General features: G+C 40.0%; 1 protein-coding gene across 1 annotated transcript in view; it reads right to left on the reverse strand.

The window, feature by feature from the left end:
* Positions 1-16,109, reverse strand: part of LOC108797623 (adhesion G protein-coupled receptor A2-like) — a 159,478-nt gene extending 143,369 nt beyond the window's left edge. The window contains exon 1 of the mRNA XM_018569246.1: positions 15,832-16,109. Within this exon, the coding sequence (XP_018424748.1) occupies positions 15,832-16,058 (227 nt within the window). The 5' untranslated portion in view covers positions 16,059-16,109. The remainder of the gene's footprint in view (positions 1-15,831) is intronic.
* Positions 16,110-21,521: the final 5,412 nt, after the last annotated feature.

Here is a 21,521-nt window from a genome sequence, read left to right on the forward strand (position 1 = left end):
GTGTAATGTATTGCTTGGAATTGTAGTTCTCTATAGCTGATGGAATTCTGCAATGCTGTACAATGTATTTCTGAGACCTATAGTCCTCTATAGCTGGTGATATTAATTTGCATTGCTATATATTGTGCTGAGATTTGTAGTCCCCCTACAGCTTGGAATTAGTGGCAGAAGTACCAGGGTCGCAGCAGTCGTACACTCGCACAGCACTGACGAGGCATCCCTCCACTACCAGTGTTCTAACTTTCACCGCCGCTTATGTATGGAAGATTTAAGATTCCTGCTGCAGGAATTCACAAGTTCCTGATGCAGAAATCCCTAAATGCGCCTACTTGGTAGGTGTGAATGTAGCCTTAAACCTTGCAGTGCATGAGTAGCCTTTTTTTTTTTTTTTTTTACTTACCTGAAGATAAGCCTTAAGTACCTCTAAAGGCAAACTAGAATCACAGAAGTATCTGTTCAGTGAGATATATTTGTACTAAAAGCCCTCATTTTTATCACCTTTCCTCCACTTTCCTGCTATAGCAGTTGTATCATGTTCAGTTAAGCATAAAGCACTTAGAGAGCAGGAAGTGCTATGCCTTTGACCTAACCCCTAATGCTGACCATAAGATGACAATGATACTACCATAGGGATGCTAACAACTATAGTCCTACTCAACCAAAACAAATAAACTGTGTAATATTTAAAAAAACTAAGATTTTAGCAAAGACCTACAATATACTCAATTCCCAAAGCTTTAAAAGTCAAATCACAAGGATTACTACACATGTTGTCAGTCCTTAAAATAACCTAAGTTTTAGGCAGGTGATAACTGTGCATTTTAATAGGTGTCTACTGAAGAATGTATAAATAGAAGCTTTTGAGTGGCAATAACACTTCATGAGATAATACATACCTCCAAATTTTCTGAGCTGAGAAACAGGGACACCTTTTAATACAAAGAATGTAGACAAATTACACACCTTTTTCATACCCCTATTTAAGTGGATCACAAAGAATTCCTAATAAAAAAAAATGATTGGTTATACCCGAAAGTGCTTTTTTTTACCACTAATTTTCCATTATACTGACTTTTCAAAGAAATACATTAATTTAGCAATTTAATAAGCCGGATGAAACATTAAAGTGGACCTTGAAATGCAAGGTATGCTTATTTGGATCAGATCACCCTTCCCTATATCGTTTATAAGGGCTAAAATGTACCTTTAAAAAATATTTTCAATGTATACTTCTGTCACCCCATCTTTCTCTTTGCAAATGTCACAAGAAAGCATTCTAGTCTACTGCAAGAGTGTCTTCTCACGAGATTTGGGATCCTGATCGTTCTCTTGCAAGAAAAATTGCTAGGTCACCCTGGTTGGGAAGATTGGGGTAAGGTAAGTAAATATTCTTATATATAGTCTAAAGCTGGTCATACACCTTGTGATTATCATTCAATTCCTTTTGTGCCCTCATTGAACTGTTCAATTTCCGCTCGAATACTGTTCAAAAACGCCACTAATCCATCGATTTTTGTACAATTCGAAAAAAGTTTTCCAGCCTGACCGATCGAGGAAATCCGGCTAGTAATTGTGATCATTCATTTCCAATCAACTGGCCGATTATCGTTCGAAAACACGTTCGTGATCGATTTCCGAAACGTTAATCGCAAGGTGTAGGCAACTTAACTTTTTTCCTTAAGAGTATACTTTTGCCCTTACAAATTATAGCGATTTTTACAAGGGGAAAAGGAGCTGATCTAAAAAGGTGCACCTTACATTTTACTGAGAAAATTATTCGATAAAACAACTCCGCCTTAGTGAATTTAATTGAATGTGTCCAATTATCTCTACTATACAAATCTGTGCAGAAATGGCCACACTCAAAGCTGCTGATCTGAAAGAGAATATATTCCTGCCATGTCATAGACAAGTTGCTCAATATATTTCTAACCGAAGAAGTGGATATGTTTCTGTTCAGTGCGGTCTTGTTTGTACACATGACATAGTAGAAATGACAGCCGTGGCAAAGTGATGATAAATCATCTTATCAAGAGTTTTTATACATGGTGACCACTTTCTAACATAAGTTCATGGCTGGAGTTTCTACAGAGGTCATGCTACATCGTAGATCATCAGTCTTAATCTAGTTATCATCTTCCAATAAAATATCTAATTCTGTGCAGACATTCTTTTGTACTAGTATGCTCCTTGCTTCATTTGAAGAATGAGATGCTAGTTTCTAAGCTTGCAGTTCTTTTTCTAAGTTGTTTTTGCTTCACTTGCCAGCATATGCCAGGACACGATGAGCATGATGTATGAAAACTGCAAACAACTGGAGCCATTGCCTACAGCAATCAGTCAAGTTACAGATTCCATTCACTGGAAAAATGGAAAAATAAATTTGGTTACAATGACCAATGGCTCCACATTCCTCTTTCTTTGCACCAATTTAAAGGCCAGCGTGACAAGTTTTAATTTATTTATTACAGGTATTTAGCAGCGCTTTTACATATAGTGCACGCATTCGAATCATGAACTGCCCTCAAGGATCTTACAGTGTAACGTCCCTATCTCACATGCAAGGCCAATTTAGACAGGAGCCAATTAACCTACCAGCATGACTTTGAAATGTGGGAGGAAACCGGAGTACCCCTTGCAGATATTGTCCTGGCCAGGATTCAAACCAAACAGGGACCCCCAGTGCTGCACAGCAGGAGCGCTAACCACTTACTTTAGAACTGCTTCTCTCCCTATACGTCTATGGAAATGCTAAAGCAGCTGTAGCAGGTGAAATGTGGGTCAACTGCACCTGCAAATAATTCTGAATGGTCTCAGAAGCGCCTTAAACACATGTCAAAAGCATGCTTCATGTGCCCATTAAAGTTTGTCAAAGGCTTTTACTGGTAAAGTCCCTGGGTGCTCACTTAACACCTGCCATCTACTATTACTGCCAAAGACATAAAACTCACATGTATAAAGTCTAATAAGGGCACCAAACAAACAGTCTGAGAGTCTGAAAATGTTTAATATTAGTATTGGTTTTCAAATGACAACACAGAACATCCAGCGCATTTTGGGGCTCACAGAACTCTCCCTTCTTCAGGGCTTAAATGTAATGGGTAATTATAAGGACTAAAAAAGGGCACAATTCATCAAGAGTTAGTTATTTGCTGTTTAGGTTATGGTCAGAATCAGTGAATTCGTTTTTTTTCCTCACCTTCCTTGTAACCCTCACGCCTATATCACTGTAACCCTAAAACTAACTCCCTCTGTATTCCTTACACTAATCTTTAGTAATCCTAACTAGTCTTCCATATAGCCTTAACACTAACTCTCCCTGTAACCTTACAGTAACCCTCCCTGTAACCCTAATACTAATCCTCCCTGTGGCCTCTAGCAATAAACCTTCCTGTAAGCCTAACATTTACCCTCTCTTATGTAAACATCTTCCTTTTTTTGGGTACCCATCTTCTCAGGCATCCTGAGTACCAAAGACCAACCCTTCCTTTGTTAATTGATATCAGCTTTGATGTCCAAGGAGTCTATTTATACATATTTTAATGAACTTTCACCTAGGATTCACACATTTTCCATGGAAATCCAATTAGAAAAATGTGTGAATCTTGGACGAAACAATTTATAAATAGGCCCACTAGTGTATGAATCTACTGCCATATGTCTGTAAAAAAAATCAAAGCAACTGGACTTGCTGTATCTTTCTTGAAGACATTAAGCTGGTCATCCAACCAGCTTTCTCAATGGAGAAACCTAGTCGGATGACCAGCGAAAAATCTTCAAGAAAAATGCCTCAAGTCCAGCTGTTTAGATTTATTTTTTTACATATATACTATGACTTGGAGGAATGAGAACCTTCACAGACCTACTGCTATATGGTGTATTGAATAGAATAGTTCAATAAACACAAGTACTCAGCAAGGCAAAAGATTTTTAGTCACATTCAAATACATGAAGATTGCATTGTTTTTACTGCTTTTTTGTTTATTTGTGCCTACATTTTAAATGTTAGAAGATTTGCAGAAGACAATGCTAGTATGATGCAAAGAGGAGAGGAACATAAAGTAGCTACCCATAAAAACCAGATACTTGCTCCCATCTTATACCACGCAAGAAATACACTATCTCCACTTCTGCCTTTCCACTGTATCCAAAACTCTCTTTTTCCACTCTCTTTCCCTAAACTGACAGAGGAGGTAAAAATAACATTAAGGTTCCCTTGTGCGTGGACAAAGGTCACGCTTCCAAAAGCAGGAAACCAGAGTGTCTAAAATAAGGCATCTGTCAAAAATCAGAGAGATTTGTTATTACAGTCTACAAGGCTACATGTACTAAGGACTAAAAGTACCTTCAAAGATCAAAGAGAACATTGCATTTGAATGCTGCAACAAGCAATTTATAACTTTAATGTCTGGAACAGTCTACATTGCTAAATAATTTATCACCTTCAGCCTTCAATTGTAAAAAAAAAAATTCACAGATGTCTTATAATAATTTTCATTAGTACAGCACATGCTGGCTCCTTCAATAAGACATTGCAAAGAGCAATGACAGTGTGCACAGTGCAATAACATCAGAAATCAGATCTCACTGTATAGAAGGCAGATCAGAAGCAGTGTCCTAGTGTACAGTGACCTCTCGTCCCCGATTTTAAGGGACAGTCCCCAGATTGAGGAGACTATCCATGTACAAATGATGTTCCAGGAAATATAAAATAAAACTTTTTTTTATACTCACCTGATCCCTGGATCCACTGACAAGCATAGACACCCATCTCCCATGTTGTCAGAAGCTGCATACAGCGTGTGCCGGTTACTATTTAAAACGGCGCATGCTGTATACAGCTTCTGAGAAGATATGCTATTAGTGCTCCATGAGAATGATGGAGCAAGACAGTTGAACATTCTACTATGGGCCAAATAAACTATAGTATATGCACTGTGACATAATAATTTATATGATGTAATGCATCAAAATAACATGCCACATGCGACAATTTGCATTCCTTAACAACCACCAATTTTAGTTTATCAGGCCAAATATACTTACTATTAAAGTTTGTGAGTTCTCCTTTAAAGTATAGGCCAATGTTTCTCATCATTTACATACTGTAAAGCAGCGGAGTGAGAATTGTTTCAATCTTCCTATAGTAATCCCATTATATGTGCATTTAATATTTATATGTGTATTGAAGTGAGAATTATATGACATCCTCAAGGGGGGTTTCTAGCGTACAAATGGAATCCGATTGCCTGGCTATTACAGTGGCAGAGCTGCCATGTAACATAGGAAATGAAATATCTCCTTCATTAAAACTATTTTCGTATTTGGCTGTAAGTCAAGTAGATGAAATCAACTTCAATAATCTTCCATAGAGAAACATTGTCAATACTGTCAGCATCAATAAAGCGCTGTCATCATAATTACTGCTAATAGGGAAACACCGTAACACTGAAATTAAAGCAGTGCTGGATTATGCTGCTGTTTGATATTTTGTTTGTCCAGCTGGAATGCATCAAAGTAGCAGTGACTACTTTACAACACACACAGAAGCCATGGGGAACAAAAGTAGCCACCCTCCAAAAGGAAGGACAGTGTCAGCATGAATTCAGAGATAATGTGAGGATCTACAGCCGAGTGATACACAAATAGGATTCATTTGTGTTAATAGTTAGGGTACTGGAATGTATTTTTAAGATTTAACCCCTGAGTTAAGTATCACTTTAAGGGCTCATTCACACTGTAATCAGCCGGAACGTACAGCTCCGAGCTGCGTGCAAGGCCGTATCGGGCAGCTCCCGGGAAGGACAGGTGCTGAGTGTGATTAGTATGCAGCCCCCATCCTTTTCTATGGGACTATGCGGCCGAACACCCCCCTACGCTCACCCGCCCTGCACGTCCATGCGGGTGCGGGTGAGCGTATTCGTACGCTGACAGGATGGATCCTGCACAGCACCTGTCCTTCCCGGGAGCTGCCCGATACGACCCTGCACGCAGCACAGATCTGTACGTGCCGGCCAATTACAGTGTGAAAGAGCCCTAATTTTGAGTGGCCAGAACCCAAACCTGTGCAAATCCAACGTGTTCCATGCCAGAAATCCGGCACCACCACCAGTCATTGCTGCATGTGTAAAGAGGCTACATTTCTACCTTACAGTGAGACTCTTAATCAATTTAATGTCTACAAATTATTTAAAAGTGGATCAAAATAAGCTGAGTGAACCTTCCAACTTTACCACAATTGCAGTTTTTTCCTAGTTTACAACAGCAGTACTCTAATTGATATTACTTGTTTGCAGGCGCTGCTCTTCAGCTTACTATGGACAGGTATTTATTAACTAGTGTCCACTGGGCCTGTAACAAAACCCCTGTTGACTTTCTGTATTGGCTGTTTCCTGTAACAATTCTTATATGCCATATGGCAGACTTCTGTCCTCTATAGACTAATAAAAATGAATGAAAGCAGACTGTTTAAATATCCAAGCAGTTAAATCATCACAAGCTGACCAGTGAATTAACAAATCTAAGTCTAGTTAAATGATGAAACACATCTTGATATATATTATATTATGCAGCTGATCTTTTTTTGTTGCTGGCAAGAAAATAAATATACGTTTACCGCAAAAACTCATAACAAACAAGGGCTATTAATAAAATATTAGTTGAGGAAGAAGGAAAGGAACAATAATGGAGGTTCTGCCTATGCTGATAACTCTGGCTTCAGTTTTTATTATCTTGTAAAAATGAAACAGAAAATCTAATTGGCCATTCTGAACAACCAATCAAATGTTATCTGTTTTAGTTCTTATAAATAGATTTTATTGTTTTCCAGATATATTTTATCCCATGGACTTTATACACACAGTACAGGAAGTAAATGTTCAAGTCAGTTTCAGGATGCCTTCAAAATAGGCAAAAACTCAACTCAACTCAAATGCTTGTTTAATGCTCCCTAACCCTAAGCCAATTCTCAAAGATAGAAGCAGTGTGTTGAATCAAATCTAACATGTTTAAAATGCAATTTGTGGTTAACAAGACAGAATTACCATTTGTGGGTTTGCCCTGGATGAAAAAAAAAAAAACAATAAACCATAAAGCGCTGCTCTTGCCAAAGAAAAGATTATATAAAAATGTCCACTTCCCACCCATTGTAAGTCAAAGATCATAGATAATGACTCATGTAACTTGACGCAAATAGATCTACAGTCAGTCAATTCACAAAGCTCACACATCAGGATAGGAATTAAAGTGACAGTAACCTCAGGAGTTAAATCTTAAAAATGCATTCAAGTACCTTAACTATTAACAGCAGGGTATCTTATTTGTGCAACACTCAGCTGGAGATCCTAAAATCATCTCTGAATTGGTGCTGACACTGTCCTTCCTTCTGGAGGGTGGCTACTTTTGTTCCCCATGGTCCCTGTGTGTGTTGTAAAGTAGCCACTGCTCCAAACCCACTCCTGTGATGGACTAAAATCTCAATACACATTAGTAAACTAAACAGTGGTGGTGGCTACTTTACAACACAGACACAGATCATAGCCACCCTCCAGAAGGAAGGACAGTTGTCATCAGGTATTCTGAGCTGATTTGATCTACAGCTAAGTGATGCACAAATAAAGTATGGTATTGTTACTAGTTAGGGTACTCAAATACATGTTTAAGATTTAACCCGAGTTGAGCTTCCCTTTAATATTCAGTTCAATGAGATTAGAAAATTACAATGCCTTGAAAATAAAGATTCTTGTACCGTATATACTCGAGTATAAGCCGAGTTTTTCAGCCCATTTTTTGTGCTGAAAAGTGCCCCCTCGGCTTATACTCGAGTCAGCGTCTCAGATTGTGTAAAGCTTTGTGAATTGAAACCGAATCCACAAAAACTGTTGATATGGGTACTAATCTTACTTCTCTGCTTACAGGTCAGGATCACTGTTAGAACTACAAATACTGGAAAGACAAATTGTACAGACATGGTGCTCCACCATATTATTAATACATTGCTAATTATTAAAATGATTGTGCTTACACAGGAGCGCTTGCATGAAGGCCACAGAACTCTGAAGTGCCAGTGGGGGAGAACTGGATATCTTATTGAGCTCTGCTCATTTCAATTACTGGCTTACTTCACGGGAACCCACTTGATAGCTGAACAGTGCACAGCACTGACACAGCACGCTGACCCCAGTGCTGGTTCTGTTTGTTTGGGACTTGGTACAATCTTTGTTTTATGTGATGCCCGGATCCTAGCAGCACTTAAGATCTCTGTGGATTTAAAGGTTATCTATGGTCAAAAACTAAAAATGAATATGTATTTATAGATTGAATTTCCATAAGTTTTACCCCACTCTTTAAAACCATATCAATCTAGAAGTTTGTAAACTTACTTGTTGAAGATGCCCATAGGATATACTACCTCAATGCACTGACACCATTTCACTCAGCCCTGTGTATATGTTCTACCTTGTGTAAACAATCTCAAATAGCCTGCTTTCTGAACTACAACTCAACGTCTGAACAATGTAACATTATCATTGCTTGCTGGGAGCAAAGCATGATGGGCTATGTTGTATTGAGAAATTGAGATTGCATAACATCAGGCAGCAGGGACATAGATGCAAAGCACACTGGGAATCCAGGAAGTTGTTGAAATTGATGGACAAAATTTACTTGGTACTAGGGGTTTTAGGAGGCGGCAGACATAGTTTGTGTTTGCAAAAAACAAACTTTTTTATTTCATAAAATTATCATAGTTACATAGTTACATAGTATTTAAGGTTGAATAAAGACATACGTCCATCAAGTCCAACCTATATACTGTAGGATCATCTCATGCTTAGGAGTACTTGTACCCCTGTATATTACGGTCCCTTAGGAAATCGTCCAAAAGTTGCTTGAACAATTCCACACTCTTAGCTGAAATCACTCCCTGTGGCAGTGAGTTCCAGACCCTAACCGCTCTTATTGTGAAGAACCCCCTTCGCCCCTTGTGCTGGAATTTTTTTCCCACCAATTTTAGGTGGTGGCCTATAGTTTTTGTAATGGAGTTAATTTTAAAGAGTTTGTTGCTGATGTTGCTGTCCCCATTGAACATCTTGTACATGAAAATCATATCCCCCCTTAATATCCTTACTTCCAACGTGAACATGTTTAAATTCAGTAGCCTTGTCTCATAGCTCTGGTCCTCCATTCCCCTAATTAGTTTGGTTGCCCTCCGCTGGACTCTCTCCAGCTCAAGGACATATTTTCTTAGTACTGGTGACCAAAACTGGACTGTGTACTCCAGGTGGGGCCGAACCAATGATTGATAAAGTGGCACAATTATAGACTTGTCTCTGCAGTACATTCCCTTCTTAATACAGGACAAGACCCTACTAGCTTTGTTTACAGCAGCCTGGCACTGCAAGCTACCATTCAGTTTGTGGTCCACAATGACCCCCAAATCTTTTTCTATTTCTGACTTCCCTAGTGGCACACAAGCATGATGGCATAGCCCATTTGTTTATTTTTATGTCCAAAGTGCATTACTTTGCATTTATCGACATTAAACCTCATCTGCCATATTGTTGCCCATTCCCCTATTTTATCCAGATCCTCCTGTAAGGTTATACTGTCTAGGTCTGTTTCTAATACCCTCCCTATTTTTGTATCATCTGCAAACACTGAAACATGGGTATTCACTCTCTCCCCGATATCATTAATAAAAAAAAAAAATGTTTTTATTTCATAAAAGTCACATAATATTAAAAACAACGTTCACAAAAGTATTCTCCCTTAGTTTTTGCCTCTGGCTGCATACATTGTACATTTCACTCTAATTATCTAGTATGTATAAATACTTATTTTCTCATTGAGCAATCTATTACTCTGTGTACAATTCAATATTTCGTTTATCTACTGTGGCATGCGTTGCTTTGCTACTGATGTGCGTTGCAGGTCAGCTTTCTCAAGGGATTAGAGGCAGTTAATCTGCTGAGGTATTTCAGGACCGATGGGAGAGTCTATCCAAGGATATGGGGTCACTCTGCCAGGCTGCTGCCCGGATCAAGGGTCTGGTGAGGGATTTTAGGGGGACCCCACACATTTTTTTTGCATTGGGGTCACCCCTAATATTTCTACCATACCTAAAGTGTCTGGTATGAATTGGAAGGGTACACCACACTTTTTTTTAACGTTGAGCAACACAAGCTCATCCCGAATGATATTCAGAAAATTTGGATGCATCTGAAATTTTGTTATTGGAAAATACAAATACGTTTGGATTCCTTATTTTTTCATTCAGAAATGTCTGAATTTCTGAAAATGTGTACGAATTTCATTTCAGAACAAAATGCATCTCAAGTGTCAAATATTTTGCAAACTTTTCTATTATATAACCTAGACACTCAGAATTTGTATTTGTGGCCTTACTCAGTAAATAGTACTACCATGCACTACTATGTAACAGCCAAGCAACTAGCACTTTCCCAAAGGGAGGGTTCAGCAATGACCAATATTTTCTCAGTACATGCTTCTGTAAACACTTTTTATTTAGTGAATAAGGCTATTGGCTATTACCATTGGGTGGTACTTGCACATTACATATTTGTATCACTCTTTGATTTGACTTTTCACAGGTAATAAACTGCACCTAGTGCAGCCATACAGCACATTTATCTACATGGGTGTAGCATGACCATATACCAAGGCTGCAGACAACAATACAAATGTGTTCCCTGTTGACTGATAAATATCATTGTGCCGTACTTTCTGGCACTTTTATTTGATTTGAAAACAGTATTGCATAAGATGAATTGTCTAACAAATGTTTTTCAGTTTCTCAGGGGTAAAATTGAAAACGCTGCTTTTTTTTTGTTGTTGGCTTATCGAGATGCTGCAGATTAAATCTTGTGCTTGTATAGGACTTTTATTGAATGATATCCCCTTCAGCCAAGGTTCTTCCCCTTAATGTGAATCGAGAAATGCTTTATCTTTCCTTCACTGCTCAGTGAAATTGATTTGCTAAATAAACTTGGAGAGTTGGGGAGAAAAGAAGCCTGGGGGCCCATCGGAGACAATTTGCTAATTGTTTGACTGTTTTTCTGTTTATAATAAGCAAGAAAAAGAAATGAAGCATATAATATTTCCTGAGTAGATGAGGCCTTGGACTTTCTAGCAATAACTTATTGCTTATGTATCACAGTGCCTGAGATGATAAGCATCTCATCAACTGCAGAAATAAATTAAAACTGATTATAATTAAAGGACGACTACCAAGAAAATGATCGTATTCTGAGTCCATAATGGTTAATAATATATGTAATGACAGTATTCAGTAAATTAATCTGTTTTTTATCTCACTTTATGTTTAATTATTTATGGATACCTTAAAGTGAATCTGGCACTTTGCCTATTCATGGAAATTGACAGGTTCTCTTGAAGGCTTAACTGACCCATCTACTAATACCTTTGCCACACTCTCCGATCACCCTGTTTGTCTGCTGGAGCTGTGAGTCCAAACCCTGGCAGGTAGAGTCCATACTGGCTGGCCTAATAACCTGCTTTCTTCCCCACTGGGTCCTGGTAATTGGCCACTAAGAGTACTGCATTCTTGGAGGAAGGGGAGAGGATCAAATGCTCCCCATATACCCACTGGCTCCGGAAAAATTAAAGGTATCAGTGGGTGGAAGGAGTGGGGGGGATGCATTTCAACGGAACCTGCCACTTTGCCCTGAAAGTTAGGTAAAAGTGACACTAAATTCAGGAGTTAAATCTTAAAAATACATTCAAGTACCTTAACTATTAATAACAATGTATCTTATTTGTGTATCACTCAGCTGTAAATCCTCAAATTGGTGCTGACACTGTCCTTCCTTCTGGAGTATTGTATCTGGAGTCTGGTGTATTGTACAGTAGCCACCACTCCAACCTCATTCCCGTGATGGACTACAATCTCAATACAAATTTTTAGACTAAACATAAGATTGTAGTCCATTACGGGAGTGAGCTTGGAGCTCATCGTACAACACACACTGGGACCATGGGGAACAAAAGTAGCCACCCTCCAGAAGGAAGGACAGTGTCAGCACAATTTCAGAGATGATTTGAGGATCTACAGCTGAGAGATACACAAATAAGATACATTTATGTTAATAGTTAAGGTACTTGAATGCATTTTTAAGATTTACCTCCTGAGCTTAGTGTTACTTTAAGGCTAAAAGGAGAACTATGGGGTTAAGGCTTTTCCCCATAGTTCTCCTTAGGGTAAAGGGAGGACACAAACTAGCGTCCTCCCATCACCCTAAGCTCAGGATACCGTGAGCTACAGCTCGCGGTATACTGAGACGCCGCAGCTGAAGTGGATCACGACAATTATGTCTGGATCCGCCCAGCTGCGTGAGTGACAGCTGGCTCTGCCTATCTAAAGGCAGAACCAGCTGTACCCGCCCCCTTCCCTGTCCGATCCGCCAGTCAGCGCTGGCGGATCGGAGCAGGGAGGGGGAATCCAGCCCCTCCCCTGTCACGGCAGAGAGCTGTGATGGCCATGAGCAAGCCACGCCCCCCTAAGTGTCAATGTTAAGCATTGAGAGGGTAAAGGTTCCCAGTCTATTTTTTTTTTGTATGGTTAGCTATTCAGGTAAGAGGAGAAGAAAGTGTGAATGAAGCCTTAGCGTTAGGAACATGTTTTAACTTTGGGTCTAATAGAGAAGCTGAGAAGAAGAATTTGTACTCGTTTTCAGTGCCAAAAAAGTTGTATGTTATAAATAGCAGTATGGATTTAATGGAATCAGGGCTGTCTTTAACACGGGGCAAAAGGGGCAGTTGCCCCAAGCCCAGTCATTGTTGTGGGGCCCAAAGCAGCTGCTCCTTGAGCCCGCAAAAGATGCACATGCAGCACCATTCTGTTAACAAGGCATTGCATAGTGTCGCTCTGGCCCTGCCCGCGTGATGTCTCACAAGGTGTCGCGTCTCCCTCTGACGTCTCCTCCTATGTGTGTGTGTTTTTTTTGTGGGGGGGGGAGATGTTGGGGTGGATAGTGAAATTACATGGCAAGGTGTGGAGGAGGCATTGTGGGTAGGGGCAGGGGAGGCCCAAGACATTTTTTGCCCAGGGTCCAATCAATATTAAAGACAGCCCTGAATTGAATACCAGCCTGATAATGGCAAGCATAAAGGACATAAAGGATCAATTTACAGATTCTTATCACTGTTACAGTAATAGAAAATGTTCTATGTTACTGTTGTCTCTTGACTTGGAACAGTGGAATTTCAGGCCAACTAAACATCCTCTATGAACTATGAAAGTGACATCAACTTTCACATTGTGTGTCCTGTGGGTATGGGGGTCCACATTAAAGTTTACGTAACCCTATCAATGAACTTCTATTATTTGCTTCCTTTTATTCTGTTAAATATACCACAGAACATGTTTAAGTGCAAAGAAATACCTGTTGATTCTGCAAAATTCCAGTGTTATCCTGTGTCCTGTACACTCTGCAGGATTGTCTTAAGAAATGTTAGAAGGTCAGAAGGTACATTTAGACTACAAAACACCTCTTCCCCATGTTATGGAGATGAAGAGAGGGGGTAGTGTTCTGTAATATGTTCTGTAATCCTGGCACATTTCTTGTGCTTCTTCATATATACAGTACGGTAAGATAGTATTGTCACCCTAGGACAGGACGTGTGTCACCGGCAGGATTACCATTGTGCAAATAGGAAAGGGGGAAAAAAGTCTAAAAAAAGAAAACTGATGTAACCACCACATCTAAGGACTGTTTAGCTGCAATACTTTACATTGATGTTCTTGGGTTTAGATACAGTTTGAGTTGGTCAAACACATGTAGAACTTTTGTCTGTTCAGCGCTCATTTACAATGCCTCTGTTTTCATGCATTTGCTACATTTTATAGCCAAAGCAAATTCACAGATAATCAAACATGCATAATTTTCTATGAAGCCCATTGCCTTCTGAGCAATGACTGTGAGAGAGAAGATGCACCATGCGGCATTGTACAAGCACTTGTAAGATGCATGGAATTGTATGAACATGCCTCATACATGCATTTAACATGTGTTTTCAAAGTTCAGGGCTAAGAAGAGTTAATAACATAAAGCTCTGGGCACAGAAACTTTCCTTTAAATATATTCAATCGGCAAAAAGGATTTTAAAAAAATGTTGTGTGCACCAAATGCCTTTGCACACCCAGTAAATGTAGCAGTGACATCAGCTGTTGGAGGAACCCAGCAGGCTCCACCCACTACAGACTGCTTGCAGGAAACTACAGAAGAGGGCATAGACAAGATCAGTTACCCTGCACAAGGTGACTGATCAATATTACAGGAAGATCCTGCACAGAGGCAACGTTTCATGCTGAAATACTGCACAGATCTGGAAGAAATACACAAAGCATACCAAGATTCAAGTAAATGTTGTAGTGCATGTGCATAAAAATGCATATTAAATGCATGAAACTATAAAAAATGTGTCAAATGCATTTAAAGGCATATATAATTTAATGGAAACACATGAAGTAGCCCTAAACATTAGTTGATGAAACAATGAGCAAGCATCTATAATGTAAAAAACAAAAAGTAAAAACGATGTGTAGTCCCTCTCTTCCCAAAATCAATGCCAAAGCTTTAACCTAGCAAGGGGTCTGGTGTGGATTTTAAGGGGAATCCCACGTAAAAAAAAGAAGAAAAGTGGCATGGAGTTTACCCCTTCACATCAGAGTCTCCTTTTTCACATTAGAATCCTCCTTCACATCTGGAGCCCCTTCACATCAGTGTCTCATCCTTTCATATCATAAAGCCCCCCTATACATCAGAGGCCCCTCCTTCACCTTCGAATCCCCCCTTTCACATCCGAGTCCCCATCACATCAGGAGCCCCCTTCATATACAGAGCCCCCTTAACATCAGAGTCCCCCCTTTAACACCAGAGTCCCCTCTACACATCAGGAGCCTCTTTCTCATCAGAGCCCCCCCCCCCTTCACATCAGGAACCCTGTTCCCATCAGAAACCCCCTTCACATCAAGAGCCCTCCTTTCACATCAGGAGCCACAAATTCACGGCACCCATGACAAAGCCAGAAGACACCCCTGGGTGCAATGGCACCATGGTAGAGAAATGCCACCCCAAGACATTATGCTTGTACAACCTGCTAGTTTTTCAGCCATATTGTTTTTAGTTCCCCATTAGCTGTCACTGCTGCAATAACAGTCAATACACCTTTGTGAATTAGGAGGTGAGCTATATTTCAGAACAACTTTATGATCAGGCTAATACTAGGATATTTTTGAAAACTCCACTTAAACTGCTTTTTCATACTGCTAATGATTGATAATTTGTTAACCCACACCGATCAGTTATCACAATTATACTTTCCAGTTTAAAGCAATAATGTGCTGAAACACACACAATCTGTTTCCATTAATCTGTCCAAGGTGCTGCAAACTGGCATCCGCATCCTGCACATCTGTTGCCTATCAACGCCTCTATAGCATCTTTACAGCTGAGGCTGGGGGCATCACGCCATCCTGTTGCTACTGTGGTACCACAAGCCCCAGCCTTCCCAGAACAGCTTTAAGGCAGCTCTCTCTACTGTACAGGTAGACAACCTTCATCTTTAGTGGGACTGTAAGCCCCATGAGGCATTGCAAGAATCCAACAGCCACAGGCATGACTCCCAGAGGCAGAAGCATGATGGAATCTGTAGTTTCATCACAGCTGGAGTGCTGAGGCTGCCCACCCTGCTCTAGATCCTGCTAACGGCATCACACAAACAAAGAAGTGATTTGGTGCACTTTTAATAAAGACTGGAATGTGGTGACATATGGCTTAGCACGGTACTCACAGGCTGACTGTTAGGTTGGGCAGCAGAGCAGGCTGTAAAGTTTCCACTAGCTCCCCTTCATTGCATAGCACTTTGATGTGCAGCACTTTGTGTCTGCCGAGTCCCTTAGAGCGCTCCACGGTGCATAGGCAGCTGTCAGTGATGAGGTCCGGGCACATCCTGCTGGCCAGCAAGCTGCCTACAATGGCCAAGAGCACAGAGCAGTAGAGCAGCTGTGTACGATCCATGTTAGGGCATCTTCGCACAGCCGGGCATCCAGGGAGTTTTTGATTTTTGCTTTTTTTAATTTCTCTTGAAGGGGGAAAAGTTGTCAAAAGTCATGACTGCTGCGTCTGGTCTGTCTGCATGGGATGGTGTCAGCTCTCTGGCCATCTCTCTGCAGCTGTCAGGAGGACAGGCAGCCTGTGAATGAAAGTTTATCAGAAGTAAAAGGGAGAAAGTTGTAAAGGAAAAAGTGTGTTGAGCTATGCCTGACAGCAGCACACTATTCCCCATTCACCTCATCCCCTCCTTCTCCACTCCTAGCCTCTCCCACCAGCTCCTAGACCATTGGCGGAGGACTATGTATTCACACTAGTGAAGGCTGCCTTGTTCAGTATAATACTGGCTGCGGTGTCATCAAATGTAACGTCTAATACAATGGTCTTCCTCTGTTATAAAGACACAAAGCTTTCTCTAAGTGCTGGAAATCTTACAATCAAAATAGGTCAACTATTCATATGTGATATATATATATAGATATATCTATAGATATATATAGATATATATCTATAGATATATCTATATACATATAGATATATCTATAGATATATATAGATATATATCTATAGATATATCTATATATATATATTTGTTTTGAAATAAGGTTCATTTCTTTATTACTTTTAAAGTATGACCCAACAGGAAAATAGCTCTTCAATTACACTCCATCTTTTCAATTTTTATTTATGACAGGTATTTATATAGCACTGACAATTTTGGCAGAGCTTTACATAAATCTGCACTCACATGAGTCCCTGCCTTCAAGGAGCTTACAATTTAAAGTGATACTAAACTCCAGAGTTAAATCTTAAAAATGCATTCAGTAACCCAACTGTTAACAAAAATTTATCTTGTTTGTGTATCACTCGGCTGTAGAGCCTCATATCATCTCTGAATTGGTGCTGATACTGTCCTTCCTTCTTGAGGGTGGCTACTTATGTTCCTCATGGCCCCTGTGTGTGCTGTAAAGTAGCCACCACTCCAAGCTCACTCCTGTGATGGACTACAATCTCATGTTTAGTTTATTAATTTGTATTGCTATTGTAATGTAGATTATAGATTTAAAGTGACACTAAACTCAGGAGTTAATCTTAAAAATACATTCAAGTACCTTAACTATTAACAAAAATGTATCTTATTTGTGTATCACTCGGCTGTAGATCTTTAAATCATCTCTGAATTGGTGCTGACACTGCCCTTCCTTCTGGAGGGTCGCTACTTTTGTTCCCCATGGTTCCTGTGTGTGTTGTAAAGTAGCCACCACTCCAAGCCCACTTCCGTGATAGACTATAACGTCAATACAAATTAGCTAACTAAACGAGAGATTGTAGTCCATCACATGAGCGAGCTTAGAGCAGTGGCTACTTTACAACAAGTGCTGTATGGTATTGTATAGTGCTGCATAATATTGCAGAGTGCTGCATGGTATCGCTGAGTGATGCGTGGTATTGAATAGTGAATTTAATGTGGTATTAAATAGTGAAAAATTAAAAATAGAGGGAGGCAAATCTTGTAATCAGTTTTGCCCATTTTTTATGGATAATAGGCAAGGGATTGTTAAACAAAGGACATTGAGAGCTGGGCACTGCCCTAGAGGACAAATGCCAGTGCAAAACGTATTATTATCATGACTGATATTTATATAGCGCTGACAATTTTGGCAGTGCTTTACATAGTTGCACATTCACATCAGTCTCTGCCCTTTAAGGAGCCTACATTCTAAGGTCCCTATCTCACACGCATACATACAAAAGCCAATTTAGACAGGAGCCAATTAGCCTACCAGCATGGTAGAAAAAAACCAAAGCTGTCAGGAAAATGTAATTTAGCTGCAATTTTTGTGTTTTCTTTCTAATAGTACATTCTACAGTAAAAGTGACATACACAAAAAAAAAGCAGCGTGTGGCCCCTCCCAAAATCTATATCAGACCCTCAATCGTGATGGTTTTTTAAGAGAAATCTTGCAAAAAAACAAACAAGAAATGGCACGGGGTCCTCATCTATACCAGACCCTTATCTGAACATGCAGAGAGGGGCAGCACGCATGTGCCCCGCCCCCCAAGAACCATACCAGGCACCATGCCCTGAATATGGGGGTCTGTGGGAGGCGGGACTTACCAGGTACTGGAAGTCTTCTTTAAAATAAGGGGGCCCCTAGAACCTAGATATTGCCCTATCCCCTTATATGAATAGGTAAGGGTACATACAGTAAGAAAAATATTATTGAGGTGTTTTTTGCAAATAGGCCCCGAATGACCCAAATACTGTATGTCTCCAGGCCCATCTGGTTACCAACATTGGGGCCCAATGGTGCAAGTTTAATGCTTGGAGTGGTATGTTACCTTTTGCGTCTAATGTGCATATACTTTAGTTTTGTGTGAACTTTTCTTTTTACAATGCTAAGAATGATGGTTAAAGTTAGGTCCGTGCAAATCATTTTAAGTTGTAGAAATATACACTATCCTTCACAACCAAATGACCCCATATGACTGGCTCTTGTTGTGCAATGTCTCGCTATAAACAATGGGCGAAAAAGCACAGGTGTGAACGGAGACTAGTGAATTAAAAGTCTGTATAATTTATTTGGAAGGATTTCCTTTTTAAAGGAAACATGTACTGAGGAAAAATGTATACTGTCATTGATGAACTTTTTTTGAAGATACTAGTTCCCGGGCTGTAACGATGTACTTATTCTAGGTCGGTGAATGAGAAAGTATTGCTTTCCTGTATTGTCCCCCTGTCACATGCACCACCAATGGAGACTATAATCAGCCACAAAAATAGAAAAAGTCACTGGCACTCCAAATGATTAAGTCAATAAGATTTTATTGACCCAAGTGATAACACCTCTAAGCAACGTTTCGGGACCCTGCGGCCCCTTCCTCAGGCAAACAGAGAGTGAATCAACAATACATAACGAGTTTTAAATACATGTTGAAAACAGCCCATCCACCAATCAAAATAATTCCCAGCCCCCTTATGACATCATAATGATGTCATTTTCCCGCCATTAGTATAGAGGCACGATCTACTATATAGTATTCACATAAGTACTTAATGCGGAACATACCTTAAATAGATCATCCAGGAGTGTAATGTGACACTTCCCCTGGTGTTCCTGCCAAAACACGCTATGTCTTATATGTGCATCATGGTGGCTATTCACTCTGATCAACCACTGTATGAGGACAGGCTCGGTGGGTGCGCACGCAACGTACTTACGGCGCACGTGTGTTCCCAAACATCATTGCACAGTCCATCAGCCAATGGGTGTGGAGTAGTCAGTCAGGTGATCGCTGCATTGCCAGACAACCAGGGGACGCCTGTCACCATATACAGAGCCCCGTACGCAAAAGTAACAGGCAAAGATATAATGCAAACATCTTAAAATGTTAAACAACGATAGACGTGACCCTGAAAACAAATGTGCACATGGCTAGTTAAAGGCATATAACATGAACGTATCCCTCCAAATATTATTCAAAGGAAATACATACAACAAGAATATATCTAATAGGACCATAGTGTCAACTAATCTCATAATTCCAAGTACATACAACTTTATCCTACACAGTTGTCAACTGAATCATTAATACAAGCCCTGTGTGGGCACCTATGACGAACAGCCAGTGTGTGGGGAGGGGAACCAAGACAAATAAAGCAAGATGTATATGAAAGTCCAAGCTATCATGAAATCCATGGACCTGAATAAAAACACCAAGAACAGAAGTACCATATCAAGTGTTTGCTACCCTTAATAGGTTGCACTGGTAAAACTATATATCTGGAGGATCAATGTCTATCAATAAATGAGATAAAGTCAGATAAAGTTAGACACGAGCCAATTAACCTTCCAGCATGTCTTTGGAGTGTGGATACCCATGCAAGCACAGGGAGATCATGCAAACTTCTTGCAGATAGTGTCCTGACCCAGGATTCCTTCCGTGGACCCCAGATGCTGCAAGGCACAAGTGCTAACCACCAGGACCATCCCTATAATGAGGTGGTTGCTTCAAGTGGTATCTCATTGGGTCATGTAGTAGGGGTGGCAGGCACACCTTCCCACCAATATACCAGGTTGCTAAGAGCTCTTAGCATCCACCATCAGCACCCTCAATTTTCCCCTCACTTGACCCAGATGGCAAATAGTGTAAGGACACCCCTGCTAACCACTAAGCCACGGTGCCGCCCAATTCGCTGTCTTACTACTGGATTGAAGAGCACTGTGTTCACAAATACTTTAAGCAAGAGGATGGGTATGACAGCCATAGAGGAAGCATTTTCAGAAAGAGATGCCAGTACCAGTAACCTGTTAATTGCTGAGATCTTCTTGTAAATCTCTTTACAGCAAGTTTAACGAAAGTTATGCTGTAAAAAAGAAGCGAGTGAATAAAAGTGTCCCTAGTGGGAAGTGACAATCCCTTACCATACATTTCTTCCAGTGTAATAATGTTAGAGTTAAAGGTCACCCCGTCTTTATATTGTTCATCACTGGAGGCGGCTCTGACACTTTCCAGCGTTTCTACTGTAATCATCATGGAAATTCCTAATACAGCTAACATTTAACCAGCTACAAAAACTGGAGTGGTGTAAAAAAAGAGCTGTGTAATCCTGCTGGGAGGCTTAATTTTTTTTTTTTCTAAATAAGTAATGATGAAATTGCACACTGCTATTTCCAATGAATGTTCTGTGCCTTGCGCAGCTTAAAATGCTTCTCTGCTCCCACTGGGTTCTCTGGCTTTCTCTTTCTGTTTCTTGTTCTTTTCTGATGTATTTTACATCAGTTTGGGCCCGGAAAGAAGAGAATAAAAAAAAGTCTAAACCTTTGATATCATTTGACTGGGTAAAGATCTGACGTACGACTCATCCTTGGAACGGCTCGCAGGAAATAAAAAAAAAGCATAAGGAGCATTTTTAATAAAGGACAAAGACTGAGCAAGAAAATCATGTATCATCCTGTACAATTTGTAATGCCGAAAAAATAAAATGCAGGGCCTTTATGTAGGATGTGATTAAAGATAAATCAGAGAGCGGCACCAGATAGCGAAATGACATTGGTTAGTGTTTGGCAGAATTGGATCATGTAATAAACATTGGTTAAAGAGAAGTTTGGGAAACGGGTCAATCAAGGACCTGTTAATGCCTTGTTGTCTGGAATGCTGCAACTAACTGAAGAGAGAAGGTTCACTTGATTTACCTTTGACTGAAGATTTATGGAATCCACTGTAGAATTTTCATGATGCTTGTCCTTTCGGGGTTGTAAAAAAGCAGATGCGTTAAAAGAAAAGCATAAATTTTTATCTGTGCGCAAGAAATGTATCAGAGTTTAACGTCATGGGCCGCCAAAAGGGTAAGTATACAAGCTCTTCTTTTACAGCATGACTTTTGCTTAGAAGAGACACTGGGAAACCAGAAGTGTTGAATATCTG

The sequence above is a fragment of the Nanorana parkeri genome, unplaced genomic scaffold (assembly GCF_000935625.1).
Source record: "Nanorana parkeri isolate BGI_ZX_2015 unplaced genomic scaffold, ASM93562v1 scaffold1312, whole genome shotgun sequence".
Classification (NCBI taxonomy): Eukaryota; Metazoa; Chordata; class Amphibia; order Anura; family Dicroglossidae; genus Nanorana; species Nanorana parkeri.